The 23,849-nt window shown below is 30.4% G+C and overlaps 1 protein-coding gene across 7 annotated transcripts; it reads left to right on the forward strand.

Annotated features, from left to right (window-relative positions):
• Positions 1–9,074: 9,074 nt before the first annotated feature.
• Positions 9,075–23,394, forward strand: LOC110671048 (transcription factor TGA1). 7 transcript variants are annotated; one of them, XM_021833416.2, is made up of 11 exons: positions 9,075–9,314; positions 9,402–9,560; positions 10,357–10,467; positions 11,274–11,515; positions 11,614–11,688; positions 11,952–12,011; positions 12,096–12,173; positions 12,293–12,353; positions 18,621–18,892; positions 19,852–20,079; positions 22,855–23,394. In XM_021833416.2, exons 4-11 carry the CDS (start codon positions 11,321–11,323, stop codon positions 23,005–23,007), a joined length of 1,122 nt encoding a protein of 373 aa, XP_021689108.1. In that variant the 5' UTR covers positions 9,075–9,314; positions 9,402–9,560; positions 10,357–10,467; positions 11,274–11,320; the 3' UTR covers positions 23,008–23,394. The 7 variants fall into 7 exon arrangements, with proteins under 7 accessions (XP_021689108.1, XP_058006338.1, XP_021689110.1 ...); XM_058150355.1 differs by having other exon boundaries at positions 10,400–10,467; XM_021833419.2 differs by having other exon boundaries at positions 9,076–9,314; positions 9,397–9,560.
• Positions 23,395–23,849: the final 455 nt, after the last annotated feature.

Below are 23,849 nucleotides of genomic sequence, written 5' to 3' on the forward strand. Positions count from 1 at the left end.
TTATAAATTAATGAATTTTAAAATTCTTCAAAAATATAGTAAAAATAATTTTTTATTATTTTTTACGAGATAAAATGTTAGTAATTAAAATTTAAAAATATTATTTAGATAAAATTAATTTTTGACATGATAAATTATATAAAAAAAAAAATTTATGCCATATTATATTTTCCAACTACTCTCATTAAATTAGATGACGTTTTAAATGCTTGCAACCGTTTCTCATCAACACCATTGAATATATATATATATATATATATATATATATTTGCTTCAATCCGTGTTGAGTGGAAACAGCTGCAGGCAGTTAAAAGAGGCTATCTTTCCTTAATTTGTTGTCTGTCGAGCTTTTGGGCCTCCACTTTCTATCACTTTCTTAAATCGCAAAGGCTGGCCCTCGCCTCCGTCCCCACATATTTTATTTATTTGTGATAAATTCTTACTTAAAATAGTTACACTTATGTTTGGTAGGAAATTATTAAAATTGTAATGAAATTACGTTTGTATTATATATTTTAATTAATTATACGTAATAAAATTTTAATGAAATATAAGAATTATATTAAATAATTAATTATATTTTAATCAACATTATTATTATTACAAAATATGCATAATTTTTATTTATTTAAATGTATTGTAATAATTTTTATTTATCTAACGTAAGACTCGTAAAATCTATAGTAAGTTAATTATACATCAAACCTAATACCGCATTATTATGGAGGTCCAATTTTAATAAATCAAATAAATAAAATCCGATCGTAAATTGAGCATTTTGATAGAGTAAAACTTACCTGACCTGTAAATACGTGGAACACCCTCAACACAATATATAAGGCTGAATGCAAATGTTAAAAAAAATTTATTATTATTATACTACATATTTTATTTTTATAAATAAATAGAATAATAAAATAACAATTAAAATATATTATATCTTTTATTACATTATGTTATATCTTATCAAATATAACTTAATATATATTATGAAGTATATTTATAGGGTGGATTTCATTATACAAATTATAGAACTCACCCCATCTGCTCTCTCTCTTAGTATTATTATTACATAACTAAATTCAATTTCTCCAAAGCAGAAGTAATGGATTACCCATGACAGGGTTGGGAGTGGCCTGGTAAGGCCTAATAGCCAAGATATTGGGCCATGGGTGTGCATAAAAATGGCTTCCAAGTATTAAAATTAGTATTTTTTTTTTTCCAACAAGATTGGGCTAAACAAACATTTAATAGCTTATTACAAAATAAATATTCCATAATTAAATATTAACCTTATTATAATTTCTTTATTTATTTTCTCCTTTTTATCCTCTCTATTTTATCTCTTCTCATCATCACCATTCTCTCTTATTATTTTATTAGGCAAAGATTCTTAGGTTATGTGGTTTATTTTTAGTATGCATATAATTAATGGCTAATCTCGTGTTTAATTTTCGTAACTTTTTGGAAGATTTGGGTTCTCCTTGCGATGTTTCTGAGGTTAGGCTTGAAAGAGTTCTTATAATTCCAAGCCTATCTTTGACTGCTCTTGCAAATGAATGTAGCTTGCCCTTTAATTGCATTAGTTAAAAATAGAAAAATTTTTAATAAATTTAAAGTGTACGTTGAGTAATATTTTAATTTTTAATTAATATGATTCACAACTTATAATTATATCAAAATTTGAAAATTAATTGAGATTTTTTTTTATTATTAATTTTGTTTTGCATTTCAACCATTAACTACCATATGCTAAGAGTTTATTTGAGTTGATTTTAAAAAAAAAAATAATTTTTCATGCTATTACAAAAACATTAAAAATGTTTTATTATTTCAAAATTTTTATAATTAAAATTATAATTGTGCATAATTCTTAGAGATCCAAACCGAAATGATGAACTGAATTGAAACTAAAAAAGAATTTTCATTATAGAAATTAAACCGAACCAAACCTATTTTACTGTTTTGATTTGGTTTTGATACTTCATCAAGAACGGAACTGAAATTGAATAAAAAATGAAATCGATATCTATTCAAACCAAAATCAAATCGAAAAATTAATTTTATATATTGTTTTATATTTTTTAATCTAATTTGTCAATATATATATATACTTTTATTGTTTTTAATCATAAATATATTATCCGTGAATATTTGATATTATTCTATATTTTTATATGATAATTATTAGTTTGATTTTTAATATTTATCTTGAATAAGTTATTATATTTATATTTGTTGAAATTTTATTTTGATATTAGTATTATTATTTTTATTAATACTTTGATTTTATAAATATATAATTATTTTTATTATTCTGAAAATAATACAATAATACAGTAATTTTGAATGTAAAAATAAAAGTCAAAACAAATCAAAATTAAAATTATAATCAAATCAAAACTGAAACCACTTAAGACCGATGAAATTTGATTATAATTTTAGTTAAAAAAAATTGAAAGAATCAAAATTTAATTTTGATTCTAATTCTTACAAAAAATTAAATCAAAATCGAAATCGAAATCAGACATGTTTAATAAAAATAAATCAAATTTAAAAGAAAATAAAATTTTAAAGATTATTAATATGCATTTTGAAGATAATATTTTTCTTAATATTAATATAAATAATAATGTATTGAAAGATTAGCATGAAAAATATTAAAATAGTGGATGACGTTAACATTTGGTTGGCGACAAACTCAAGTACATATCTTCAAATAAATAAATGAATAAATGACAAAACCCAAAATATAAAAATATAAAAATTATTGTTGATTAAATTATTCATAAAATTAATTTAATATTAAGGTAGAATCATGATTTACAAAAAGCTATATATTTTTTATTTTAATAAAAACTTAACCAAATTAAGTAATCAATTAATATATTATTTTTTAAAATAAAAAATTTTAAAAAATAAAATTTAAACTTAATTTTTCTAAGCTCTAATCAACCCCATGAATACCAAAGTTGATATCTATAGAGTGTGTGTGTATATATAATATATATCAGAGCTTTACTCTTTCCTTCAGGAGTTTTGTACTTTTGCAGCTGTGCATGCCACATCATTTTCTTACTAGAGACAAGTTAGCCATTCATCAAACAATAAGGGCAACCATCTATTAAAAAATTATTAATAAAGATTAAATTGGCCTTTAAATTATTGATTATATGCCCAATTAAATAAATTATTTTTTATATGGATAAACTAGTTTTAATTTTCAATCAAATTGATTAATAATAGGTTAAATAATAAAAAAATAAAAATTTTAAATTGATTATCTATTTTAACCAATTTTTTTAATTTTATTATTTTTATTATAAACTTTTCATATTTTTTAGTTTTAGCTATAAATTTAATTAAAAACAATTAAACTCGTCCCTTAATAAATTATTCAAATATTTTTATTTATATTAGTCAGTTTTAACTAATTTATTTAATTTGTTTAGTAATTTTAATATTTTCATTAATTTTAACAAACTTCCTACTAAAGGAAAAAACATAGCAATTAAATAATATATTGTTATCTCAATTTTAGTTTTTTCTCTTTTTTTTTATTATACTTTTAATTCATACATTTCTATTGTAAGTTTCCTTCAATTATTTAGAGTCATGAATTTATTTTATTTTTTTTTTCAAAAAAGTGTCCAGAATTTATATAAGGCACATAAAAATGTGAATTTGAAACATTTAATAAAATGATATTATTTGAAATAAATTAAAAATAATTTTTTTCGGTAAGGAATCAAAAGAGCGAAAATTCAAATATAAATTTATGAAGTGAGTGATATACTTTTTATCATTCAACTAAGTCAGGTTCAATTACTCAAAATGAGTTCTTGATAAACAAAATGTATTATTTGAAATCAACAATTTATAATAATAGAAAAAAAATATTTCTATTTAATTTCACCCCAAAAATTAATTTAAGAAAAAAAAATTTATCAAATTTTATACATAACTCAAACACCTTATCTGATGAAGGGGGGTTTAAAATGGATAGGTGCGTGTTTAACACTAAAAAAAGGGGAATTTGTGTAGCACATCAAATGGGCAAAAAAAGTGCAAATGGGAATGGGAATTTGGGTGTAGAATTGAATAGAGGAGAGAAGGGAATCTAAAATTGTGTTGATAATTTAATTTTTGAAGATGCACATTTGTGACGACACATTAGCCATTCTTAGTGGCAACCCACTTTATATTGCACTTGAGAATAACACCACAAGTAGTAGCATGAAATAGAATTTCAAGAATAATAAATTATTTTTTTAAATAAATAAATAAATTACAAGAAAGAAAAAGAAGAATATGAAAAGGAAAATCACTAAGGAATCAATCAACCATTATATAGTATGCACCACCACACCACTTACCTCCCCTTAGTTGCCAACTTTACACAAGTCATTCCCATCATTACCTAATTTTATTATTATTATTATTATTATTATTATTATTATTATCCTATCTTCGTTTTTTAAAATTTTCATAAATAATAATATAAATAATTTAAAATTTTTTTCCTCCAAATAGACAATCCATTTACAGTTTATAATTTTTTTTTTATATTTCACTGCTATATTCAATTCAATAAATTAAAATAAATATTGTTCATGTCGAGTCTACCTATTAAAGAGTAAAATAACTTAAATGGATATTTTATCTATTTAAGAGATTAAATACTTAATTTTACTTAAAAAATAAAAATATCGAATCACTCATACAAAACATCTGTTAATATTTACTCTTTATAATTAATCAACTTGTTAATAGACAATTTGAGACACACTACTCATCCCATAAATGACTCCGGTGCCAATGAATTATAATTTTAATATCAATTCTTTGGTTCATAATTTGCTTTCAATCAATATGGATAAAATAAATCAAAACAATTTTTTTTAAAATTTTTTAATTTTAATTTTATAAAAAAAAAAATGAAATATCATACTAATTAACATTGAAAAAAAAATAATTATTAAAAAAATTATTTCAAAATAAGCAAATTTTATTAAATAATATTTATTAAAAATATTAATTAATATTGTTTCAATACATTAAGAAAAAAAAAAGAGGAAGTTAAAATTGTGGAAAAATAAAAATAAAAATAAAAATAAAAATAAAATAGGGCCCAGATGGTCAAAGATAAAGATAAATATGGAGAGGAAGTTTCTATTCTAAAGTTAAAAGGGAAGGGTTAGTAATAAAGTGATGCGTGAAGACAACTCGCATCAACGTCGATTTGCAGTATATATACTTATTAATTGCACTCCAGAATCCATTTTCTCGATCGGTGTCCTAACCTAAAATTACCTTTTTTTTTTACACTGAAATGATATATTTTAAAAAACGAAATTTATTTTTTTTTTTTAATTTTCTGCATTATGAAATAAATACTCAGGTTATTGAAACGTTAATCTACTGAAACATTTCATGTCATCTTTTTGCACTAATTATATATACTGTATATCTTTACATTTTGTAAAAAAAATATATATCTTATTCAATTTATAATTTAAATAATTTATTTTTTATATATATATAAGAATGATAACGGGTCGAATTTTTATAGGTATTCGATTTGATTAAATTCTAATAGGATGGATTTGAATATTATATAATCTGATTCGAGACGGATTCGAGTTTGAAAAATAATATCTACGACGGATTCAAGTTGGGTTCAAATTTATATGTTAGGTATTCATTATCTGAATCCATTTTTTATAAATACTTGATTAAATATAAAATATATATTTTTATAATAATATTTATAAATTTTTATATATTTTATTTTATATAAAATGGAATTAAAATATTTTATGAAATTATTAAAATTTTAAAATATAAATTATTAATTAAAATAATTTTTTATACAAAATATTAATTAAAATATATAAAATTAAATAAATTCTAATTTTTTTTCGAGTAATAATAATTGAGTTTATGACTGGTCCGGGTAGCTGAGAATAAATTTTAAATGGATTTGGGGTGAGTTTGGGTTTTACTAATATTAATCGGATTAGAATTCGGATAGAGTAATTTTCATGGGTATCGTACTCTTTACCATTCCTATATATATATTGGTTGAGTTAGAATTTAATTATACCCTTATACTTATTAAAAAAGTTTAATTTAATTTATTTTTAATTTTTTATCTAATTTAATTTAGAATTTCAATTTAACTTAAAAATTAATAAAATTAAGAAATTAAACTTTTTAATTTTTAAGTTTAAATAAAAAATTAAGATATATATATATATTCACTGAGTTAGAGTCTCTTATACTTATTGAAAAATTTTAATTTAACATATTTTTAATTTTTTTATCTAATTTAGCTCGAGATTTTAATTTAATCTAAAAATCAATAAAATTAATAAATTAAACTTCTTACTTTTTAGATTTAAATAAAAAATTTAAAAAATTTAGTTTCAAAATTAAATTTCTTAATTTTTAATTTAAATCATAAAATAAAAAAAATTTAGTTAAAAAATTTTTATTTTTAAATTAAATTAAAATTAAATTAAAACTTTAAAACTACATTAGATAAAAAATTAAAAATAAAATAAATTAAACTTTTTTAATAAATATAAAATTAAATTAAATATTTTGTCAATATTCTTTTGTCTTCTTTATGCTTATCCCAACATAGTCGTATAGGGCACGTACTTGCCTTGCGTGGCAGACAGTTTTTTTTTTTTTTTAGTAAAAAAGCAATATTATAACCCAATGCAAATCACAAGCATTATGAATTTCTTTTTTGCCATTATTTCCTCTATAATTTGAAAATTAAAAAAAAAAAATAAATAGAATTAAATCCAACGCCATGGACACAGTCCTTTTCCAATAATTAGCTTACTTGATTCCAATTTGCCATGAAAAAGTAGGCAAATTTAGTTTGTCGGTTTGACAATTTAGCTTGGAAACTATTAAAAAATTAAAAAAAAAAAAAAGAAGAAGAGAAAGAAAAGTTAAGAATTTGACAAAGAGTTCATATATAGGCTAGCATGGGAACTTTGTTTACAAAATATTTTGGATGAGCTTTACTAATTAAATACTAGTAGTTTTCATTATCAAACCTGTCTTTCTAAGGTCCAATTCTCCGAGTCTTGCTAGGGTACTTCAGTGGTGAAAATAAGACAAAAAAACAGTTCCCAATAAGTGGAAAACAGACTAGGATTAATGTTATGGAATATTATTTTATGAACAACATGAGGTGTAAATATTAAAAAAAAATAATTATTTTAAAAGTTATGTTAATTAAATAATATATTTAAAGAAATTTTCAATAGGGATTAGTTAATTTTTTATGATGTATTCGATTAATTCATTTAAATGGTTTCATTATTTTTTAATTATAATTAAAGTGATTTGTTTATTGAAGTCATCAAAGTCCCTATAAGGACATGAAGAGGCAACGCATGGACGTGTAGTGATTAGGTAGCCTCACCAAACATTTTAAAAAAATAAAATAAAATTAAGCAAGTGGATTTGGGGGCCTCACTCACTAGAGATTTGGAATTTTGTGCCCTAAAAATATTTAATAATTTGATTGAAGTGGCATGCTGGGAGGAGAAGATGAGCTGAAGCTGAGGGGTTGGAGTACATACGAGAATATTCAATTGCTACTTGAAGAAAAGTTGTGCCACTTCACCATAATGATTCGAGCGTATGAATGAATGAATGATTGAAGTTCTCAAATCATCTCTGTAATCATCATCCCCTTGTTGACGACGTAGCACTTACCATTTTCATGTATTGGTTTTGATCTAATTTAATTTAATTATTTTATTTTTATTTTTAATTTTAATATTGTAAAGCAAAAATAGAGAAATTATTATTTTTTTGCTCTAAATCTTTGAAATTCACACAATAATAATATATTCATGAAAATTAAATAATTTAAAATATATACGGGCTCTATCCATATTCACAACTGATATTCAAATTCCCGCGATAACGTCCTCATTCTTCCCACCTTGTATTCATGCTCTTAAAATGCGTGTCTCACACGCCTTTCGATTCGCATTCTTTTACTTGTAAAACTGTCGCAGAATTCCGATGCGTTGATGTTGCTCAAAATAAAAAAAAAAAAAGAGGAGAGAAATCCGATGCATTGGTTATGTCCGGTCGGTGCATACACCGGGAAATGACGTCAGGGGTAAACGTAGGGAGATTATAGGCTGGGGGTGCGCAGGTTAAGCATTCCAGAAGTAGTGAAAGATACCTGGTGCGCATGTTAGCTATCATAGTGGAAGCATATGTGTAATCTTTGACTATCTGTAGCTCACTATCTGTAGCTCACGATAAGCCAAGGATATATATATATATATATATATATATATATATATATATATATATATATATATATATATATATATATATATATTTGATGGGACAGAATTTTTATTGTTTATGTAAGCAAATGTGTATATGGATTAGTGGATGTCAGTCATGTGGAGAAGAAAGCCTATAGGCTCTCCCTGTCTGTGGAAAATCATGAGCTTTCTCAAAAAAAAAAAAAAAAAAACTTTTTCATATCTATAGTAAAGGGGTTGTAAATTTAAAAAAGAAAATTAAATATACAAAGAAAATTATAATTTTAAAATTAAAATAAAAGAAATTTAATTACTTAATTAGTAGTTAATGATATTTTAATCAAGCGTTCAATAATTTTTTAATTCTCATGTGATATTAAGATCCTACAATGATATTTTGAAATCTCCATCGTTGTATGTATAAAATATATAATTTAATATATCTTTATAAAATTATAATAATTTTATTAAAAAATATGTATTATTTTATCCTATCACTTTTTTATATAAATAAAAAAGTTAAAATTATATTTATGTGTGGTGTGAGGTTATATGTTATCTTTTAGGCATTTGAAGACATGGAGTTAATCTTCTATTATTGTAATGGAGATTTTGTGTATAGAATATATATCTACAATGGAAAAGTGTAATAACAATAAGTAATAAGAATATGTTATGAAAAATAATAATAAATAAAGTAAAAAATATGGGGGGTGAAAAATGAGAGTAAAAGGAAAAGAATTATGAAATAAATAAAATAATGAATATAGGATTAACAATAAGAAAAAAAGAACAGTTGGAGGAAAGGGGAGTCTCTTTTAAGCTGTCGTGTTGCCAAATTGATTCTTGTTGGAAATGATGATGGGACAAAGGACATTGAGAGGATCCCTTGAAGAAGTAGGACTACTAGGGTTTCGATTTAGACTTGCTTCTGGTATTGCTGCTTGTGGAGGCGGGAAACTCTCTCTCATGTTGTTTTGACTGAAACCATTAATAAAGGTTTGTAATTTTTTTTTTTTGTGTTTTTTCCAGTTCTTTTTGGTGTGTTTTTTTTGGGAAGTCTGTTTGATTGCTGAGAAAGTTCAGGGAAGCGAAAGAACAGGAAATTCAGATTCTTTTTGGGGCTTTATAGCTGTTCAGTTGTTACTGAAAGCAGTAGGAGTAGTTCAACTTATGGACTAGTGGTACTCAATTGATTTTAAATGAAGTGTTGTTCTCAGAGATGAAAGATTGGATTTTTTTTAGGTATGTATATATAATATATATTACTCAATTGATTTGAAATAAAGTGTTGTTCTCAGAGATGAAAGATTGGATTTTTTTAGTTATGTGCATATAATATATATGCATAATCTCTCATACATGTAATATAATATGTGTTTGGTTTCATGCTGTTATCTATGTTTTCCAGTACCCAAAGGGGGTGTTTTGATTATTTGTTTCTTAGAAGATGTTGGATTTGTAAGTTCATTTGAAGGGTTGAGTTATGGTTTTTATAATGAAATAGCAGAAATCATGGATTGAATGAAAAGGATTGTTCTTTTCTATATTGATTCTCTCTCTTTCTTTTTTGGGGTTGTGTTGGTGCTTGTTTTAGTGAATTCTGCTATTTTTTAATTTTCTTGTTCCGCAACTAAACTGAATTTCTGGTTAATTTGGAAGTAAAAATTCCAGATATGTGATTGCGGCTATCAGTTGGGAAAAGAAGTGTTATTTTCTTAACTTTCCAATTATGGCTAGATATGTTCCACTCCACTGCAAAGTGGAAACCTCATTGTGAACTTATAAGAGTCCTATGTTGCTTTGGAGTTGGATTGTTGTCTAGAGTATTTGTGCTTTTGTGGATGCTCTTTAAGTTGATAGTGAAAAATGCTTGAGCATATGTTTCTGGAAAATTTCAACTTAGTTTAGCTTGCTTGTTTACCTGTTTTTGTGGACCTCCTGTTGTGGGAACTTCATGCACAATTTTCGTTGTTTGACTTTCAACTGTTCTCATTCGTATATCCTTTCTCATAGTGTTTGTTATCATCCTTCACTACAGATTGTGCTGTTCTGAAGTGTCACGACTACTTTTATGTTGATAGGCTAGAATTTTGGCTAATTGATGCGTCTTCACTTATAAGATCAGTGAAATTTATTTCCTTCACTCTGGGTGAGGACTTTTTCTTATTATGAAATCTACAAAAATGTTGGTGATCCTTTTCTTTCTCATTTCTCTAGGCAAGTCCCTCCAATTTTTGTGCAAAGTATCCTTTTGATTTTTCTTTATTTATGTCTCCTTCTTATTTATTTATACAAATGTTTAATATGTTTAAACATATATTTAAAGATCTTTTTTTACAATGTCAAATGATAAGCAACTAGGTCCACCATAAGCAAGTCAAGGGAGACAAGTAAACAGTGAGATCCAATACTGGAAATGACTTGTGGTTTAGGGCTGAATCTGGACAAATGAAAATAAAGCTGAAAAGGGATTTGATGTTTAGTGAGTATTCTTTTGTTACAGTAAAATGTGTCTCAGAAGAGCACATTCATATTGATTTTCCTGGCAGAGTGTGCCCTTTGGTGGAAGTGTTGGCAACTTGGGCACTTGCACAAGCCATCATTCGTCCTTTATTTGCCATAAAATTTGCATAACATCTTCACTGTTGATGTGCAGTGTGGCATTTTGTTTGTACTTTGATAGCATAATGGTGTAATTGGGGTGTTGTCAGTTCACTTTCAACCTTTTGCCTTTTAAGTTTTCAGGGAAGATTCTTCTGCACTGTAGTTCTGTTAGTTTGAAATTATAATTAGTGAGTCAGTCAGTATCTCATTGCAGTTTTCTTTTTTTTTTTCTTAAAAAAAATTTACTTCTCATGCTTACCCTTGAATGATAATATAAACATTCTTAGCTCTGAAATTCTTATATCAATTGAAGTAGAAGTTTATCTTCTTTCTTTGACCACATATATGCAGTTGTTTCAAAAGCTTATTGAGCTACCTCTATCATCAGTAGAAAAAGCATGAACTCTCCATCTACACAGTTTGTCTCCTCAGGAAGGATGGGTATGTATGACCCTATCCACCAGATTGGCATGTGGGGAGAAAACTTTAAGAGTAATGGAATTTCAAATGCATCCACATCAATGTTTATAGCTGGCAATCCAAATTCATCTCAACCAATATTAATAGCAGCAGATACAAAGCTAGACAATCAGGTGCTGCTTGTTCAAGTTAATTCTGCTAAATCCTTTTATTTTTGAGCATCTTTTTCTAATTGATATGCTAAAGCATATATGTTATATAATTTCTCTAGTCAGAAGATACTTCACATGGTACTCTTGGGCCTTCTAGCAAATATGATCAAGAAGCAAGCAAACCCATTGATAAGGCAAGTTTGACCGTCTCACAGGCTCTCTCTTCCTGATTTAATAATTTATTCTCCCATTATTCAATATAATTTTTATTTTTATTTTTATTTTTTTTCTGTGGATGCCCTATATCGATTTTTGAATGTCTTTTGGTTCATCAAATTCTAATTTTAGTTTTCCTTTAGTTTTAGTCAATTTTTAACTGAGATGATGCTCCTTGCTTGCTGCTCTTCTGAAATCTCATGAAAACTTGGTTCACAAAGTTACATATTAGAGTTTACAGGTAAAAAGACGTCTTGCACAGAACCGTGAGGCTGCTCGTAAAAGCCGTTTAAGGAAAAAGGTATGAAGAATTACTTTGAAACCTACTACCCATATGCAACAAGTGATTTGGTGTGGTGATTTGAATTTATTTAATTCTTTGCAGGCTTATGTTCAGCAGTTAGAATCAAGCCGTTTAAAGCTGTTTCAGTTGGAGCAGGAGCTTGAAAGGGCTAGACATCAGGCATGGAGAAGATTGATATTTTGCAAATAAATGACTTTTTTTGTTATTTTCTTGACCTAATAAACTGCCTCTTTTCCTCTTTTTCTCATCAATTGAAGCAAATATATATTTTATTGCAGGGTCTATATATAGGCGGGGTAGAAACTAGTCATATGGGGTTTGCTGGGCCAATAAACTCAGGTTTGTTTTTCAAAATGCTGGCACAATCACACACTTGTTTTTATCTTTCTCCAATGTTAATATGTTTAATTGAAATTGCATGTCTCTCTCACTTTGTGGTTGATGGTGTAAAACAAGCTCTGATAGCAAATTGATATAGAACATGCTCTGATACCAAATGGATGTAGAACATGCTTTGATACCAAATTGATGTAGAGCAAGCTCTAATTCCAAATTGATGTAGAACAAGTTTTGATACCAAATTGATGTAGAACCTGGAAACAAGGTTGAGAATTAAATTCTCAAAGGGTAGAGACACAAATAAGAAGAAAAACAAATCCTCAAATCTTATTAATTCTCAATAATAATATCATAATAATCTCTCTTAGAATACTTAGATTACATAGATATTTCTAGAATAATATTAATCCTACTACTACTAGGATTAAGAAAACCTAATTAAGAAAATACAAATCAAACTCTAATTAGGAATGTAAAATTAATTAAACTTCCTAAATAAAATAAAATTCTACTTCCTAATTAATAATAGAAACCTAAAGTTCCTAATTCACAAGCAAAAATTAAATTAAAATAATTCAAAAATATCATCTTCCTATACTGCATCACTTGGTTTAGTAATTGACATCTAGGAACTCATTTTGTGGCATGGAAGAAATTTAAGACATTATCTTGACAAGCATTGTGCAATCAGATTGTATTGTTAAATGTCCCATTCGATAAACTTTTAAAGTCAAGTTTGCAAATCTGTTGTCTGGATTAGACCTGGACACTGGGCCGATTCTGATTCGAACTGGCTCGGAACTGCCAGTTCCAGTTCACCCAAAGGGTAAACCTGAACCAGAATTGTAATCCCCCAAGCTTCTAGTTCTGGTTCGATTTGTTCCGGTTCAAATCCAGTGGTCCACTTTTTTCTTTTTTAATTTTATTTTTAATTTTTTTAAATGAAAAAAATCTGGTTTGGCCCAAAACCTAACCGGACGGTTGCAGTTCAATTCCTGTCTGGTTTAAACTTTTCCAGTTCTGAACCGGCCTATGGCCGGGTCTAGTGTGGATAGTTTTTGATGATTCTAGATTAGGTTTATCTTGACTGTTGCTAGAGAACAAGGAGAAACCATAAAAAAATAAAGGAAAGTAGCTGATCAGGGGAACAACTCAAACTTGAAGTTATTTGTTGCTATTTCAAAGTTTAATGCTTTGTATGATATGCAATTCTGTTCTAAGATTATGCAAACGAGGAATGATACTACCTTCAATGGGCAATAAAAGCAAATTGTTGTCTAACAGCCATAAACCTTGTAGAAAGAGATGATTCTCCTTAATTTCAATTAATATGTACATGGGTATATATATACAATTGATTCCTATAATTGTGTTCTACTAATTAGGAAGAAATCCTAAATAAGAAATCCTAAATAGGAATACAGAATACAGAATATACAGAAAAATAATATAGTGATTGACTTTCCATAACACTCCCCCTCAAGTTGGAGCATAGATGTTAATCATGCCCAACTTGTTACAAATGTAGTCAATCTTAGCTCCATTCAGAGCTGTTGTGAAAATATCTCCTAACTGCTCTCCAGTTTTGATGTGTCCTGTTGAGATGATCTGTTGTTGAATCTTTTCACGAATAAAGTGACAATCAATCTCAATATTTTTGGTCCGCTCATGAAACACCGGATTAGAAGCAATGTGGAAAGCAGCTTGATTATCACACCACAATTTCGCAGGCAGGGAGGTCTTAAAACCTGTCTCATCTAGTAATTGAAGTATCCACATTACCTCACATACTGATTGTGCTATGGCTCTGTATTCGGATTCAGCAATAGATCGAGAAACTACACTTTGCTTCTTACTTCTCCAAGACACCAAAATTTCTCCGACAAAAACGCAATATCCAGTAGTTGACCTCCTGTCAACCTTAGATCCAGCCCAGTCGGCATCTGAAAAAATTCAACATTCAAATGCCCATGATTACCATATAAAAAATCTCTTCCTGGAGCGCCCTTCAGATAACACAAGATTTGTCCCAAGGCTTCTCAATGAGCAACAGTTGGGGAAGACATAAATTGACTTACCACGCTAACGGCATAAGCAATGTCAGGACGAGTGACTGTAAGGTAGTTCAATTTTCCTGCCAATCTTCTGTATCTCCCTGGATCTTCAAACAACTCACTATCCCCTGCTAACAGTTGTAAATTTGGAGTCATTGGTGCACTACAAGGCTTAGCACCTAATTTTCTTGTCTCTGTCAATAAATCGAGGACATATTTTCTTTGAGAAATGAAAATACCCTTCTTACTTTTTATAACTTCAATACCCAAGAAATACTTTAATAATCCCAAGTCTTTGGTCTGAAGCTGGGTTTGGAGGAAGGTTTTAAGAGATGAAATAACCTGTAGAGTCACTCTCAGTGATGACAATGTCATCCACATAGACTACCGGGAGAATTATACTAGCCTCAGATTGCTTATAAAATACTGAGTGATCACACTTACTCTTTTGCATACCAAATTCCTGTACTGCTTCACTGAATCTCCCAAACCAGGCCCTAGGACTTTGTTTCAAGCCGTAAATAGACTTTCGAAGCCTACAAACTTTATCCAACTCCCCCTGAGCAACAAATCCAGGTGGTTGCTCCATATACACCTCCTCCTGAAGATCACTATGAAGGAAGGCATTCTTGATATCCAATTGGTGCAGGGGCCAATCATATGTAGCTGCTAAAGAGATAAACAAGCGAACAGAAGTAAGTTTAGCTGCAGGAGAAAAAGTGTCAGAGTAATCAACCCCATATGTCTGAGCATATCCTTTTGCTACAAGGCGTGCTTTTAACCTAGCCACAGAACTATCAGAATTTACCTTTACTGTAAATACCAATTTGCAACCAATAGCTTTCTTACCAGTGGGCAAAGGCAACAGTTCCTATGAACTATTAGCATCTAAAGCCTCCATTTCCTCTTTTATAGCAGCACACCATCCAGGATGAGACAATGCTTCACCCACAGTATTAGGGATAGGAACAGAGTCTAAAGAAGTAACAAAACACCTAGAACAATAAGATAATTGATTATAAGAAACAAAAGAAGAGATAGGGTAAGTACATGAACGTTTACCTTTACGAAGAGCAATGGATAAGTCTAGATCATAATCATGATCAGTATGAGGTACAGGATCTCCCAACGAAGTAGCTGGTGGAGGATCTGAGTCAGGAATCTCCAATCTCCTGGAATAAACCTGAACAACGGGAGGTCGAGTAGGTCTAGAGACAGAAGGAATAGGCTGTGGAAGAGGACTAGACATTGGTTGAACAGTATATATTAAGAGATCATCCTCCTCTCCCTGACTCTCATACACAAATGATTGAGGAAAAAATGGAGTGGACTAAAAAAATGTGACATCTACAGAAACAAGATAACGATTAAGAGTAGGAGAGAAACAACGGTACCCTTTTTGCATCCGGGAGTACCCAAGGAAGACACATTTGAGAGACTTTGGATCCAATTTAGTAACCTGTGGACGAACATTACGCACAAAACAGATACAACAAAAAATACGGGGTTCAACAGGGAACAAATATTTTGTAGGAAGCAGAGCGGTATAAGGAATATCCCCATTAAGGACAGAAGACGGCATACGATTGATAAAAAAACATGTCGTAGAAACTGCATCCGCCCAAAAGTGTCTAGGAACTTTCATCTGAAAAAGAAGAGCACGAGTTACTTCAAGAAGATGCTGATTTTTTCTTTCGGTCATGCCATTTTGGGATGGGGTATCCACACAGGAAGACTGATGAAGACTGAAATTGTGTCATATAAGACTGAAATTGTGCTGAAAAGTATTCTTTGGTATTGTCGCTTCTTAATATGCGCACAAATATTAAATTGAGTTTTGATTTCATTACAAAAGGCACAAAAAATAGAAAATAATTTAGAACGATTCTTCATTAAATATAACCAGGTAACACGAGAGTAATCATCAACAAAAGTAACAAAATAACGAAATCCAGTTTTAGAAGTAACAGAACAAGGACCCCAAACATCAGAATGAACTAACTCAAAAGGGGATGAAGCCCGTTTATTGACTCTAGACACAGAAAGCAAATAATGATGTTTTGTAAACTGATACGACTCACATTCTAGTATTGATAAAGACTGAAATTGAGGACACAGCTTCTTTATGGTAGACAAAGAAGGATGGCCCAATCTACAATGACCTTCAAGAAGTGTTAAGGTACTGAAGCAAATAAGCGACTGCGGTACATGATTTTCCAGAATGTAGAGACCACGTGACTCACGTCCTCTACCAATAATCTGCTTCGTCGTAAGATCCTGAAACAAACACTGGTCAAGAAAAAAGGAAACAAAACAATGTAAGGTACGAGTAAGTTTACTAACAGAAAGTAGATTAAAAGAGAATTTTGGTAGACACAAAACAGATGACAAAGAAATTGACGAAGTCGGGTTCGCAGTTCCAGAACCCATGACAAGAAGTAGAACCATCAGCTAAAGTAACTGTAGAGGAAGTGAGATTAGATTGAAAAGCAAATAGAAGACTAGAATTACCTGTCATGTGATCTATCTCACCAGAATCAATAACCCATTTGGATGAGGAAGACATAAGGCATGTAGTGGATTTACCTGACTCAGCGATCGCAGTGATAGGGGAACTGGTAGGCTTTAGAGATGCCTTATACTGGGAAAACTGTGCAAAATCCTCTGCAGATACCAAAGTAGTTTTCTCAAAGGAAGATACTGTAGAATTCTCTGCTGCCATATTTGCCATCTATGATCGCTGATTTTTTCTCTGAAGTTGCGGACAATTATTTTTTGTATGGCCAGGCTCATGATAATAATAACAAATGACTCCTCTTGAGTCCTGATTAGAACTAGCCTCTTCATTACACTGATTACTTCTGTTGCCTGTAATTTTTCCTCTACTTCCTCTTCTATTACCCCGTTGTCCATTTGGATTACGGCTAATAAGAGCACTACTGGCAGGTTGTGAAGATTGGGTACTCTCTATACGAAGGACCCGTGTGAACGTTTCATGCAAAGAGGAAATCTCAGAACTTGAGAGAATCTTAGATTTAGCAGTCTCATACTCTGAAGGAAGGCCTGCAAGAAAACTTATAACAGTCAGTTGCTCTCGTTGGGCTTGCTAAACTTTCACATCAAGACTAAAAGGCAACAATATATTAAGTTCCTCATATACCCGTTTAAAATCCATAAAATAAGCCGTGAGAGACTTATCCTCTTTTTCAGCATGGTAGAATGCCTTACAAATATCATAAATACGGGAGATATTCCCTTTACCAGAATAAAGAAAATCTAAGTAATCCATTAATTCCTTAATAAATTCACAGTGATTAATTAAACTAATTACCTCACTGTGAATTGAGTTCCGAAGTTGCAAAAACAACTGAGCATCATCCCTTAGCCAAGTTTGTCGTGTATTATCCGTAGGTGGATCTTTAGTAAGGTGATCATCCTTATCAATGCTACGCAAATAGACCCTAACAGTCTTACTCCACTCCAGGTAATTCGAACCATTAAGTTTGTGTTCCGTGATCTTAGTCATCACCGGAATCACATCAGAAATAACATTCTTATTGTCTACCATTTGTTGAGACAAAGAAAACTGACCGAAACGTTAATCCAAAGTGCTTACAGCAGCAAAATAATCTAAAATAAAAAATCAAGCAAATACCGAAATAGGATCTGAGAGCCAAACCTCAAAAGTCCTTTAATGGTGTATTAGATCAGGCAACAGCACACAGTGGTGGAATTGGAATGAGGGGGTTGAGGCGACGCCGGCGATGTTGATCGGAGTCGAAATTGCCCGTTGGCGGCCAAGGTCTCTCCTGAGCTGGGTGGTGAGAACAAATAGTCACCCTAGATAGATGACCTGCTCTGATACCATGTAGAAAGAGATGATTCTCCTTAATTTCAATTAATCTGTACATGGGTATATATATACAATTGATTCCTATAATTGTGTTCTACTAATTAGGAAGAAATCCTAAATAAGAAATCCTAAATAGGAATACAGAATACAGAATATACAGAGAAATAATATAGTGATTGACTTTCCATAAACACAGATTAAATGTATTATATGCATCTGTTTGCTTATGCTCCATGGGAGAATTTAAACTTATGTTTCTTGAAGGTTGATGTGCAAAGTTCTTTGTTTGCTATTCTTTTCTGTGCTCTATTCTTTTATGTTTTTCTTTTCTGTTATAAGCCCACAATGAGGATTCTGCAGGTATTGCCACTTTTGAGATGGAGTACGGACACTGGTTGGAAGAACAAAATAAAAACATTTGCGATTTAAGGACTGCTTTAAATGCTCATATAAGTGATTTTGAGCTTCGCATACTTGTAGATACTGGCATAAACCACTATTCTGAACTTTTTCGCATGAAAGCAACTGCTGCAAAGGCTGATGTTTTCTATCTGATGTCTGGAATGTGGAAATCATCAGCGGAACGGTTTTTCTTGTGGATAGGAGGATTTCGCCCTTCGGAGCTTCTTAAGGTGATGCACGAGGGTTATGTATTCTTTAAGTATGTGAGGTTGTTAATGTGTTGAAATATTAGGGTTAGGAATTGTGTGATCTATATACTGTAATATATTGAACCAGAATAAATAGGATGTCCTACTCCTAGTGCACACCGCTTCTTGCTATGTGGGTTCTGGGGAAGACTAGATATGTGCATATATCCATGCACTTTACAGGTTGATACTATGATTTACCCAGTCCCATTTTGCCCCTTTACCACTTGGATTTAGATCGCTTGATTTAAGTCATTTGAAACCTATCTTTGTTTATGGCAGTGCTTTGGTTAGTATTTAAAGTTTCTTTTATGTCACGCAATATGTTGGCATTTGCTTGAATGTGTGACTAATCAGAAGAATTTGGTTATTGCTCTTTCATGTCTGTTGTGTAAAAGTCTTTGAGATATTTCCTTTGCCACACATTATATTTGTTCTTCATAATACAGTGGTGACACTTTGTGTCTTCTATGTGCATTCTGGTAAACTACTACAGAATTTTGGATGGGCACTTTTGTTGTTACCAAAAGCATAAGGTGGCCCTTACACCTCACAAAAGGTGATTGTGCCCTAAACTCACACTTTCATCCCTGAATGCCAGAAACATAGCTTCGTAGAAGTCCATGCAATCTTTGCTCCTGTAAATAGTTTCGTTGCGCATATGCTTGAATATTGCTTAGCATTGATCATCCTCTTGCTGGGTTTGTATGTTCCAGACTTCTAGTTCTTACTATGTTGTAATGTGATGTGCCTGCAAGGGGTAAAAAATTTTCTAATTTCCGTTTTGTTTAATTGTAACTTTAAGGCCCACCATAATGGTGACTGCATTTATCAAAGCACCCAATTTATTTGCGCTTCTTTCATTGAAATTTCTGTCATATTTTTAATGAAGTTCTGATCCAACTCTATTCTGAGGTATATTAACAAAGTTTTGATTACAGGTTCTCAAGCCTCAGCTTGAGCCCTTGACAGACCAACAACTTTTGGACGTCTGTAACCTTAAACAATCATGCCAGCAGGCAGAAGATGCTCTTTCACAAGGAATGGAAAAACTCCAGCAAACTCTTGCCGAGACTGTAGCAGCTGGTCGACTGGGTGAAGCAAGTCATATGCCACAGATGGATACTGCAATGGAGAAGTTGGAGGGTTTGGTACGCTTTGTGCAGCAGGTAATATAGGGCAACCTCTCATTGCTGTGTCAATGGTTTTACTCAATATTCTTAGTCAGTTGGTCTCATGCATCTCTCTTTCTCTCTCACTCGAAATCCTTGTCCATCAGATCATCTAGTTAGCAGTCCAATGGGTGTTAGAAATCCTTTTTATGTTTTAATTCATAAGTTGTATGTGCTGAGAGGTTCTCATGAAGAAAATAGTATCAACAATTATAACCATCATCATTTTGTTGTAAAAAATTTAATATTACATAATCAATTAGAAACAAGTCATTGGAAGTCCAAAACGATATTGTTAATCAATTATAAACAACTATTTCAAATAATACATAACATCAAATATAATATTGTTAATTTTGACATGGTTATACATTTTTTAACCTGTCTATTACTTGTCTGAAACATTGTGCATTAAGGACTTGTAAACTTATCATTTCTTATTCTATTCTCTCTGCTGCTCCATAAGCATTTTCCCTCTTAATTAAGTCATATTGTTAAATTATGGTATAGGCTATTGATGGTACAAATCATCTTTGTTTTATAAAGGTCAACTTATGTGGCAAGCTTTTAAGAAACTGAATCTATAAGTTTCATAAAAATTCAGTTGAAATTATCCAACTTTTATTAAAGAAAATTGAACTTGATTATACTTGCTCCACGCTATTGTCCAACTTTTCTGGGATAATTTCTTCGCCAATTTGCTGTGGGACTGAAGAGCTCTTTTGGCATTAGCATGGGCTTTGCTTTGAATATTTCTTGTCCTGCTTTTTTTGGTACTTTTTTTCCTTTCTACCTCTCGATATCATTTCTTTTGTCTTGAAATCTACTCTTTTGATTATTAACCTTTGTAACAAGCTGGAAGTTGTATCAAACTTTACACTGATATTGGCTTTCTATTCTCCTCTCTCACCCCTACAGAAAGTTCTGCTATAGGATTGACTGCAAAAAATGTTACAAGGGTATTAATATGCCGTTTGCCATAAATAAATACTATGCTTAAACTTGTTTTAGTCTTTTTAATTGCCTTGGTTTTTTGGGAAGAAAACTCAAGGCAGGCTACATTACAGCTGTTTTTAGTTTTTGTTCAATTTCTTTGTTTCTTTTTTGTTCCCCTTCTATCTTTCTCTTATTCAACTTGATACTTGTTTCTATTCTAGTGTTCTGCTTATTGAATTAGAAATAGCTATTATTACACTTTTTGATGAGGTGTCATAGTAATAGTTATTAAAAGCTCAAAGTGCACTAAGGCCTCAAGGGGTCTTGGAGCCTAGGCACAAGGCGTAGGCACGCGCTTGAGAGAAATGAGGCGCAAAAATAAAAAAAATATTCATGAAAGTCAAAGAAATATGAATATTTCATCAAACTTCAAATATCATAAAACCAAAAATAATAATAACCAATAAGCATTCAAGTAATAATATTTTTGCAATTCAAATAAAATAAAAATAAACTAAAAGTTTAAGACACTAATATATTAAAAATTAAGTATTTTAATGTCTCAAAACTAAAATCAAGCAATCATAAAAATCTTTATCAAGAGTAGCATCATAATCTTATTAATCTTCTTCTACACCTTCATCCTCTTGATATTTGTCTTGAAAATTAATATATTATCATATTACTTTTCTCTAAGAACTAAAGGAGTATTAGTTCTTAAGCTAGTGGATGATGTTTTCCCTTTTTCCGTTGGTATAGATCTTGAAAGAGGTGTAGATACAATACTTTTTTTTTGAAAAGATAATAAGAGAGTGGTAGTGCTATACATGGAAATATGGGAGATTTGCAAGTCTGAGTGTGGTGGTTTGATAAGATTTCGATGATTAGTTATTACCAACGATACAAATTTTGAAAAATTTCTAGTGCGTTAGTATTGGATTCTAGTAAATCAACAAATGGAAGTGCTTGCTGAAGGTGGAAGTGCTTTATGCTAATGGAAATGCTTGCCAAAGGTGGAAAAAAAAGAAGGCGTGCCTTTTTAGAACCTTGCACTTGGAACAAGGCACATGCCTAGGCGCATAAGGCGAGTGCCTGGTGAATGTCGCCTGCATTTTTCTTGTAAAGGCGTTAGGGTTGGAGGCTTGGAGCCTGGTGAGCCTTGAGCTTGAGGCATGCCTTTAATAACAATGATCACAAAAAAAGATTCTCTTTTCATCTTTGCATCCTACTCAACCTTTGACAGGAGAACTTGAAGTCATTTAATATATCGTTATACAGGTATAGTCCACCATGTGAGATGTCTGATTTCATTGCTAAAAATTGAGAAATGGTTCTGAATTGAAACTCATGAAGTCATTATTATTTATTAATATCATTTTGCCTTTATTGGTTTAGGAGGTAATATGTTTCATGATATGCTTGGAAGATTGATTATTTTGGTAGCTAAGTTTATTTCTACCAACAAAGATATAATTTCATTTATGGATTGAACTTACCATTTAATTCAGCGTGGTATCTTCAATTTGTAGCATAAAATCACTCTATTGTGTTTAAAGTCACTTGCTTGATTCTGGTAGATATCTGGTTATATTATAAGTTTGACTGAAATTTTACTAAAATTCAGTAATATAACCTTATTGGAAGATATAACAAGGCTGATTGATTTTTATTTTACAAATTACAGTTAAATGACTAACATTTTTTTTTTCTTTTTCTTTAGCTGTGATCATGGATAGAACTAGGCCCAATGAATTAATGTTATGCACCTCAGCTTGGGAGCATTTTTACTGACAATGGATTTTTTTTTTTTTTTTTTTTTTTTTTGTGGGCAAATAGGCTGATCATCTTCGCCAGATAACTCTGCAGCAGATGTCAATAATCTTAACAACACGTCAAGCAGCTCGAGGTCTGCTTGCCTTGGGGGAGTACTTCCAACGACTACGAGCTTTGAGCACACTTTGGGTGACTCGTCCTCGTGAGCCTGCCTAGTATTGCAATACAGGGACCCTAGCAAGTGAAAATCTCATGGAGACAGAGATAAAAGTCATCAACAGAGCCATGCACTGGCAACCCAAGGTGTGCCTTTTGGTAATGATGTTGTAAACCTATATAGACATAATTCAAACTGCTGACATTTTTCAAGCAGCCTTCCACAATTGATAAGTTGTAAATGTAAGTAGCCATTTTATCAAAGAGCAAGTTCTTAGTTAAATCAAATTTCATTGCCTGTTGTATGCTGTAATGTTTTCAAAGGATATATGTTCTTCACTTGGTCTACAAACTGGACCTTTGCCATGTAAAAATTTTTGCAGACTTTTCTCCTGTATTTTGATTCTGTTATATACATAAAGGTGGTGATTGATTGTTGGATATGTATGTACTTCTCTTTGTGCTTAGAAAATTCATACATACTAGTACTGAAATAGATTGCTTGCTGGTTAAAATGTCATTTTCTTTGTTATACTATTAAAGCTGAAATTGCTTCATATGTTCAAATATCATTTGATTTCAAGTTTTAATGCTTTTCAAAATTTTTTTTAAAAAAAACTTGTAATATTCTTTGAATTTATGAAATTAATGTAATATAAGCATAGTAAAAAAAATTAATGTATGGTTTGGTAAGTATATATTTTTTTGCTATAAATAAAATTAATATATTCTTTTATATATTAACCATTCTTGTTGGCAGGCGATATGTAAGTTTTACTGTAATTCCTCAAAGAAATTGATGGCATGGCCCAATTTGAACTGGAGAAGCCCTTCTTTTCTAAACTGTTTGATACCAAGAGCCAGAATAACTTGCTATAAAACTAGTGAGCTTATGAACATCA

Source organism: Hevea brasiliensis, chromosome 7, assembly GCF_030052815.1.
Source record: "Hevea brasiliensis isolate MT/VB/25A 57/8 chromosome 7, ASM3005281v1, whole genome shotgun sequence".
NCBI classification, from domain to species: Eukaryota; Viridiplantae; Streptophyta; class Magnoliopsida; order Malpighiales; family Euphorbiaceae; genus Hevea; species Hevea brasiliensis.